The sequence below is a fragment of the Lotus japonicus genome, chromosome 1 (assembly GCF_012489685.1).
Source record: "Lotus japonicus ecotype B-129 chromosome 1, LjGifu_v1.2".
NCBI classification, from domain to species: domain Eukaryota; kingdom Viridiplantae; phylum Streptophyta; class Magnoliopsida; order Fabales; family Fabaceae; genus Lotus; species Lotus japonicus.
The window spans coordinates 34,653,978-34,663,061 of NC_080041.1; the positions used below are offsets into that span (position 1 = coordinate 34,653,978).

Below are 9,084 nucleotides of genomic sequence, written 5' to 3' on the forward strand. Positions count from 1 at the left end.
GGGTGTTTTGAGTTGTCTCTCATCTATCGATTGTGGGTTCAAGCCGCTGCTTCATGTTTTTGAGATTGCTTGGGGTTTATTGGTGTGTTATGAGTTATCTGCAACACTATTTTTCATGGCCTGCACATGCTAAGATGATTATCAGTGTTAATATAGAGAGACTAGAATTGTAATCTACATAGTGCTAAGTTGGTGATGACATATTGATGTATGGGTGTCTTACTTGTGTGAAGGAGACCGGTATTGATGTTTGATGTGTGGTTGATTAAATTGTTAGTCTCAGGTTGTTTTTGGATGTTTTATTCGTATTGAACTTGGAAGGAGGCCCAAAATGTTCCTTTAGTTTGAGTGAGTTTAATGGTCCGGAGGAGTGAGTGTGGCATGTGGTTCAAAAATCTTAAGATTATTGGACTTCCAATATTTCTAGCGTATGGTATTAACACCTCCAACACCACAACCTCACTTCCAAAATGTCATATGTTTCATTCTTAGCAGTATCTAAAATTTGGTCCATCAAAAAGCAAAATTGTGAAACCTAATATTTTGTGTTAATATTACCGGGTTTTAGAACCCGATATTGTGTAACAATTCCGAATTTTAGAACCTGGTAATGTTAACTCGGTGCAATTTCCTTTTTTTTTTTGTTTACAAGCTCATAATATCCTAAGATCATAATATTACATCATAACATTTACCAATCATTGAATCCAAAATATCATCCAAAACATCATAAAAAAACTATGAAGTGGAGGTGGATGAGGTAGAAACCTTCCTCTTCCTCTGATATATGTCATGTCGGCATGTGTACTCTGTGCAATGAAGTCCAAGGCCATATGTATATAGCGCCTCGCCTCGCTCTGTGCCCTGCGCAGGTCCTCCACGCTCTTCTTCTAGACCCTTTGTTAGCCATTCTTGGATTCGTATGTGCCCAACCTAAATAAAGCATAATTTCATATCAGATAATAATGAAAGTACCATAGATGAAAAATTGTTAGATGAAAGTAAGTTGTACAAACAAACTAGGCTTAAATAAGTTTTTGGTCCCTAACCTTTACTAAATGTTTGGTTTTCGTCCCTCGCCGGAGCAAAGGTGGGTTTTAGTCCCTAACATTTGTCAAAAGGTTTGGTTTTGGTCCCTCCGGAGCTCTGGGTCAACGCCGGAGCTCCGGTGGCCCATGTGGCATGGCCATGTGGGATTAATGAGGCCAGGTGGATTTTTTTTTTTCATTTTTCATTTAAATTATAAAATAGATATTAACTAAATCTTAAATTATAAAACATATATTAACTAATCATCCAAGGATTCTTTTATTCTTTATCTTAATATTCTAAAGCTTCATCACCGTTCAGTATCACCAACATCAAGCAGCAACTCAAGGTGTGATTAAAAAACACGTTTGAACGGCGTTCACCATCACCAACATCTTCTTCTCCCCATGAAAGTTTGAAACCACAAACTTCTCGTAACCAATCCCAACCAATTTTTCTGAAGCTTCGTTTTCACTCAATCATTTCAATACCCTTGGGTGATTAATCCCTCTACAACTAAGCCACCACCCATAGACCAACCCTCATCCCAGCAAACCCAAAAATCCCCACCCAAATCCTTTGAAGTAACTCACCACAACAGAAGAAAAAGAGTGGAAACTGCAGATCGCAGGAGAAAGGGGCGATTGCGACGGTGATGGTGGCGAATTGCAGATCGAAGGAGAAAGATGCGATGGTGTTGGCGGCGCGACACCTCTGGTGGTCACGCGACGACGGCTATGCTTGGATCGTGAAGGTTCTGGCTCCAGGACGGTGGTCTCGTGTTGGAGCGATGGAGGTTCTGGATCGCGAAGGTCGTACCTCGATGACGACGCCGCAGGCCATGGGTATTTGATATCGCGACGGAGCGGGTTTGGAGCCCCAGCGCGGCCACCAGATCGAAGCTTTCAGCCACATGGTCAAAGCTTCCAGCCATCGGATTGATGCTTTCCGTTACATGCACAATCCTGCTTAGAAGTGCAAACCCCCATTGTTGAACGACCACGAAAGCTTCACTATTGAATCATAGTTGAACCCATTTGGGATTTTTTTTCTGGGTCTTGCAATTCTTCTGCTAAAGATTCGAACTTTGCAGAGAAATTTAGTGGGTCGAACGAAATAGAGAAAGAGAGAGAGAGAACTAGGGTGGGTGAGTGGGTTTGTGTAGGTATGTGAAAGAGAAGATGAAGAAGAAGAAGAAGAAGGAAGAGATGGATGAAGAACAAAATCTGGGTTTTGATGTGGGTAATTAGGTGAGGGATAATTTAAATGAAAAACGAAAAAAAAATCCACCTGGCCTCATTAATCCCACGTGGCCATGTCACATGGGCCACCGGAGCTCCGGCGTTGACCCAGAGCTCCGGAGGGACCAAAATCAAACCTTTTGACAAATGTTAGGGACTAAAACCCACCTTTGCTCCGGCGAGGGACGAAAAACAAGCATTTAGTAAAGGTTAGGGACCAAAAACTTATTTAAGCCAACAAACTAATCACCACCGCATAAACACTATAAATTAAAGCTCTCATTAACTCGGAGTTACCATTAGAAGGTCTAAGATCCAGCGATACAATGCCATGTACTCGGGCCGCACTTTGTTGGAAATAGAGCACAAACCTCTCTGGTTGATGGGTCGTATGATGTGTGAACACCAAATGTACGCCGAGTAAAATTAGATGGGCTAGAATTGGTGATGCTCAACATATGGCTGCCAAGTGATGGTGTTCGTAGCCATGTACGTAATCGAAAACAAGTCGCCTCTTGTACACCATATCACCATGGGCTTCTCCTTCATGTAATATGCTTTAACACCACTGTAGAAAATGCATTGTGGGAAATGCTCATAGATTCAGACCTTTAATATGAACATACAAATGAATAAGACAAAAGGCATGTAATAAAATAATAAGTTTGAAGTTCGAACTGAGAATCATACCTTCAAGAGAGTCGTGTAACCCGCTATATGTTTTTTCCCTTTCAAGCTAGTCATACAAATATGCAAGGGCGACTATGCCCCATGCATTCATCCCAAAATTGTCTAGATCCACAAACAATGAAAGATAGACGATATTTCTATATCTCTGGCTCTTCTCAACAAAAAGGGTGCAACCGACAAGGTGGAGAAGAAAGGCTCTAGTTGCGGCCTCGCATCAATTGATCACTAGAAGCATGAAAACCTCCCAATGATAAAGATATGAAGCAATGATGACACATCATCTAAGGTGATGGTCATCCCCAAACTGGAGGTGGAAAGAAGACGTCTCCTTGTGCCACCTCTTAGCAAAGGTTGTGACTAAGCCCTTGTTTGCCATGTGGTGTGATCAATAACAGAGGGTAGAGACCTGATCTCAGCACAACGTCAAGCACAAATAAGTGGTCTTCAAATTTCAACTTGTCAAGCTTGTATGTGTTGTTGTCGACCACTAGTTATGCACGATCCTGTGAATTTGTTCAAACAAGAATAAGAAAACGTCGAGAAAAGCACACTAATAAGGGAAATAACTAAAGCATCTTATGTGTACCTCTAGGAAATGGTGGCTCCTACTGTGGTGGTGATAGTGGCACAGGGTTAGCTCAAGTGGTAAGAGTTAAGGGACATAACGGTTGGGGGAATGAAGGGTGAAGGGTCCAGGGTTCGAACCCTAAGAATGAACTAATTTACTAACAACTAACATTTGCCTAAAAAAAATTGAACTTGGAAGCATAGGCTTCTTCTTTTTTTGTTCTAGGTAAAGAATATGCTTCTTCTTTTTTTTTGTCAAGGAAAGCATAGGCTCAAAATGTTCATTCAGTTTAGGTGAGTGTAATAGGCTAGAGTGCGTGCGCCATGTGGTCAAAAACCTAAAATTATTGGACTTCCGACATTCCTTTATAAACTATATTTTTTTCTTGATCCAATACATGTGAGACTTCTTTTAATTTTTAACAATTTTAATTTAAATGTTTATAATTGGTTAAGGTGTGTTTTTCAAAAAATAATTGGTTATAGTGTTAATGATTTTTAGTATCTACTTGATGTTTTATCTCACTTTTTACTCTTTACTTTTTTACCAATACAAGGGAGGTAGAACTAAATTGTAATTAAAATTTGGTAATTTTTATTTGTTAATGGATATTTATCCCCCTCCCTCATTTTTTAACTGTATAAGGACGAATTTCAGGGACTGGGGAACACATGTGGATTATAAAGCTAGGGGCAGATCAAATAACAATTCTAATATCATATAACCATTCTAAGTTATTTTTTTTTGAAATAGAAATATATTATATATATAAGTAGAAAATGTTGAGAAACAACCCCTCTCAACATGGGTACAGTTACCAAGCCAACAAAAGCTCGCATAAACTCATGCACTACAACAAAAACTCTCCAAAAACCTCTAAAAACCACCCATAAAATGCCAAACCAAATAAAACTAGGAGAGGTCTCCATTAAAGTCGAAAACAACTATAGGCTCAACCAAACGGGTCCTACCAGTCGCACGACACCTGCAAGATAAGGAAACAACCCAAATGTGCAAAGCACAAAACCCAACCGCAACATCCAACAACTTCCATAGAGCCGAGACCCGAAGTCTAAAGAACCTGAAACAATAAAGATAAAAAGAAAATTAAACGTCGGGACTAGACGAGTAGAGCACTGGCAAAAAACTCCAACACAGCCTCTAAAGCCTCAAGACCCAAGCAGCAACCACCACAGACAACGACAACCAAAACCTGCAAGAACGCTTGGGTCGTACGAGAATCGTCGCCTCAACGATCTTTGAGAGGAAAGGGGAGCAACCAGCATAGAAGAAGCGCATACCACTTCCGCAATTACCAAGAACAACACCTCAACCAACGAACACCATTTTCGCTGTCGAAAACGACGACAGGGAACCAACAACAACAACTCACCAGCCAAAACCACGAAACAAACATCGTGGCAGTGCGCCAAGAAGCTCACCCCAAGCATAGATCTGAGAAGGAATATTGATCTGTTGGGTAAGCGAAGGGTTGCTGAGAGGAGTCATTACTGAAAGGAATGGGAAGAGCACGACGACACGATGAGTTGCGAAGCTGAAGGGAAGAAGCTGCCACACCTGAACCGGAAGAGATCAGAGGAGAAGGAGAAGGAGAAAGGCTTCTTCTTTCTAAGACATCAGAACCCGACCTCCTCGCCAACCAAAAAGCCACCACGAGAACGAGAACATATATGGCCTCAACAGGCTAGCACAGATCTGGGCAAGCCAAGGGCAAGGTTTACTTGCGATGGCTCAGTGGCAAGGCAAGGAACCATAGGTCGTGGTTCACTAGCAGCACTAGAGAGTCCTCAGATGCAAGCTACAGGTCAAAAAGGAGAGGAAGGACCGAAAGGAAGGGGGTTGTCGCCGCGCCGAACGGCTGCCTGACGACCACCCAGTCAAACAGAGTTGTGAATCCACGAACAAGAAGAGAAAAGAAACAGGGGCGAGAAGGGTAAAGGTAACAGGGGAAAGGGAAAGGAGAGGCGACAAAGGGAGAGGAAGGGGGTTGACGTCGCGCACGAAGGCAGTGCAGCAGCCACCCTAGTCAAGAACCTTAAAAGTTGAATCAGAAGTTTCAGAATCCACTAAAAAAAATCATTCCGAGTTTTTATAGAATGGAAAATGTTTTATCACCACATACATCTGCACTTAATTAATACACCAACACTTTTTTTTGGAAAAGCCAAAAGAATGCATTATAAAGGAGTACAAGGGGTACTCCTACCTATAATACAAGAGAAAGAGAAGAGAGAAAAAAAGAAAAAAGAAGGAGGCAAGTTAATTAAGTTTACAACAGCAAAAAGAAAAGGGAGCAAGGATTAAGTTACTGCTACAACTTCGGGTATAGGACTGACAGCAGCATATTAAACCTAGACACAAGCCACATGCCATCTTAGACACAGCATATAAAAAAATTAATACACCAACACTTGGATAGAGAGATATAAGAATAAAAGAAAGAGATTGTGAGAGTTTGATGAGTTATATATGATAGAAACCTAAAAAATAGGTAAGAACAAAAGATAGATGAAAATGAGATATAAGAAAAAATGGATGTGAATATGTCATTATAGAATATATTCGGTGTTCTGAATCCGGTCTCTCAATAACTGAACATCCACTCTATGTAAACATCTGGTCCCTTGAGAAAAATTACTTAAATTGTCTAATGAGGGGAAAGCTGACGGAGGTGAGAAGAACTCTATTGAATTAAGGACACAAATAATAGCCCCACAAGCATAGAGACAAAGTGTTCCACTATAAAGATAATATAGTACTACTGCATATTTTCTTTAACTGGAAAAAGAAACTACCATATCTTCCTCGATGTTACATCATCATACATTGTCGATCATACATAAATCCTAAAGCTTTCATGACGTGTCGCACACCAAGACACAGCATATAAAAAAACCAAAAAGGTAAAGCACCAAGGCAGTAGATTTGGACTCTGAAGCTTCTCATTCACACTCTCTTGGTTAAGTAATAGTACTAGGACCACAAGGACTACATAGGAAACTACAAGGAACCCTCACATAAAAAGGCTTTTATGTATATATAATATAATTATATTATATAATTAGATGGTGAATTGATTAGGTTGATTAATTGATCAAATTAACCAAGCTGAGAGGTTTGCCTTTTAGATCAAAGGGTTTGTGGAGGATCCATAGCCGTTCATCATGCCACCAGTCCATGATCCTGGACCGTTGAGATACCCATATGATTCTTTTCCAGCATCAGAGCAACCCTGGTCTTGCCATTCAAGGGATAATAGTCTAGGGTTTGGCTTCACATCAATTGAAGCCTCATTATGATCCTGATCATTGGCATGATCATAGGGCAGCATAAGCCTCTGGCAAGAGTCCATTAAGTAAGCTCCATTGTTGTTATTGTGGCTGCCAACCCCATCAAAGGACATGCCACCAAATGAAGGAGAGCAAAGACCATGAAAATTTGGTGGCATCCCATTTTGAGTACCACTCATATGATGATCTCCCAGCCCAACAGCCATGCCCATATCATGATGACTATTTCCAAAAAAATCAAAATTCCTAGAACCACTACTCCCAATTATGCCTTCCAACTTACTCTCCATGAAATCAATAGGCCTAGGGTTATCAAGCATGCCAATGTTTCCATACTTGCTCTCCATGAAATTAGGGTTTCCTAATGCTCCAGCATTAGCCCCAAGCAAGTTACTCAGGTGGGAAAATTGCACATCAGCTGGGAAAGAGAGTTGAAGATCTTTAGGGTTGTGATGATGGTAGGAGGGTACTCCTGGTTGGGATTGGTTTTGATTATTGTTAGACAAATGAGGGTCATTGGATTTCTTGTTTGAAACTTTCTTGTTCTTTCTGCATCCTCCGCCGACGGGGATGTTTCTGAGAGTTCCTCCCTTGGTCCAATACCTTCTGCAAGTCTTGCAGAAGTACCTGGGCTGAGAGAGGCTGTAGTTGTTGTAGTAGCAGAACTTGGTGTGGGCAGAGTCACACCTTGGGCACTTGAGAGCTTGGTCAAGTGGGGGTCTCAGCCTCCTCTCCATCATGGGCCTTGAGCATGTAAGCATGTCACCCGAAGGTGAGGAAGAATCCATTCCAGACTCATCGTGAATTGTGCCCTGTCATTTTGAATAAAAGAAACAAAAGCAGTCATGAAAATGTACATATGATTAAAGGAAAATGTGTTAGGGGCTGTAAAATTTGTCTTGTTGGATTATACATGTCGTTTTCTTTTTCATTCTTTTTGTTCTCTTTCTAGCTCCTCTCCTAATTTTCTTTTCCTAGGCCTTCTCTTACTTTTCCTTTTTTGCTTAGATTCAGCATGCTAAAATCAAGAGAGCTGTTTGCCGAGTGCAAATATATATCTATAGCCATTGAACTAATTAAATTGCAATTTGCAATGTAAGTATATCCATATATATATTGAAAAACCTTAAGCAAAAACTCTATTACCAAACTTCTATAGTACTAAACTGATTAATGTTCAACAGTGTGAGAAATGAGAAGAATTAAGAATTAGTGCATATAAGTTTAGATACACATTGAAGTTAAAATCGGTATGGACAGAACCAATTTTCATTAATTTTTGTGATGGTCCATCACCATTTTAACCTCACTGTAATTATCACCATGTATCCAAACATTTTGCCTCTCATGAACACCATACTCTCCATACAAGCATGAGAAAGAAAATTAGAGGCAAATAATAGAGTACAGTTTGATGTGCATGGTATATATACCTGTAACCAATGCTCTGCTGTGTCCATGCAAACGTGAAGAGAAGACAAACCCATTCAAAAGCAAAGCTCAGCAATGAACCTATAGCTAGAACTTGTTTTCTTCAATTCTGATCAAGCAATCAATGTAGTTTGATAAACTAAAGTGCCACTAACTACTTACAGTTTGTGAAATGCATTTGCAGGGAGAAAGAAGAGGAAGTGTTAGAAGAATGTGATAAAATGAGGTGTTAAGTGAGAGGAGAAGTTGGGAATGAATGAGAAGAGTAGTGGACATGTGTTTGTGTGAGTGGTTGCTACATGGGACGGGACAGTGAATAAGAAGGAAGAAAAAGGTAACTCTCTACTCACTAGTGAGAGAGAGAAGAGAGAGAGATTGCCATGCCATGTTGTCCCTATGCTACAAACCCCGTCGGTGACAGCAATGGTGGGCCTCATGCTGTCTCACTAATGCCATGGCTTATCTCAGCTTGACCAAATCTTCAGTGACAAAAAAATGGACGGCTGTGATTTGGTGTTGTTGAGTTGGAAGAAATGGGAGCCGTTGATGATTGTAGTGGTGATATCTGACGTGACAGAAGCTAGGTGGTGAGAGAGAGAGAATATTTGGGTCCCCGATAAAGAACGCGCGCATACCGAAAGAGCACTCTACTTCTTCGATCTCAGTCCCCACACACACAGTCACCATTTGGATTATTGGACCCACTCAACCTCCTCCAACAAGCAAGGGATATATTCGATCTCATTCTCACAATCACACTCGATGATCATGTCCTTCCCTCCCTCCATGCTTCTCATGTGCCCTGTGCTGGGAC

The 9,084-nt window shown here is 40.8% G+C and overlaps 1 protein-coding gene and 1 long non-coding RNA gene across 2 annotated transcripts; both read right to left on the reverse strand.

Moving 5' to 3' along the window:
• Window positions 1–595: 595 nt before the first annotated feature.
• On the reverse strand, window positions 596–2,259 carry LOC130734516 (uncharacterized). Its single transcript, XR_009017984.1, has 2 exons — window positions 1,623–2,259; window positions 596–933 (listed from the first exon to the last, which is right to left on the reverse strand). It is a non-coding gene; the product is annotated as an uncharacterized LOC130734516 (long non-coding RNA).
• A 3,997-nt stretch (window positions 2,260–6,256) lies between these two features.
• LOC130734517 (dof zinc finger protein DOF5.6) lies at window positions 6,257–8,585 on the reverse strand. The gene is made up of 2 exons (XM_057586963.1): window positions 8,273–8,585; window positions 6,257–7,651 (listed from the first exon to the last, which is right to left on the reverse strand). Exons 1-2 carry the CDS (start codon window positions 8,324–8,326, stop codon window positions 6,674–6,676), a joined length of 1,032 nt encoding a protein of 343 aa, XP_057442946.1. The 5' UTR covers window positions 8,327–8,585; the 3' UTR covers window positions 6,257–6,673.
• Window positions 8,586–9,084: the final 499 nt, after the last annotated feature.

Bases quoted from the DNA above. Each gene is read 5' to 3' on its own strand.
- LOC130734517 (XM_057586963.1), bottom strand. From the start codon at position 8,326: ATGGGTTTGTCTTCTCTTCACGTTTGCATGGACACAGCAGAGCATTGG. The intron at 7,652-8,272 runs GTATATATACCA...TCAAAATGACAG, and splicing joins CAGCAGAGCATTGGTTACAG to GGCACAATTCACGATGAGTC.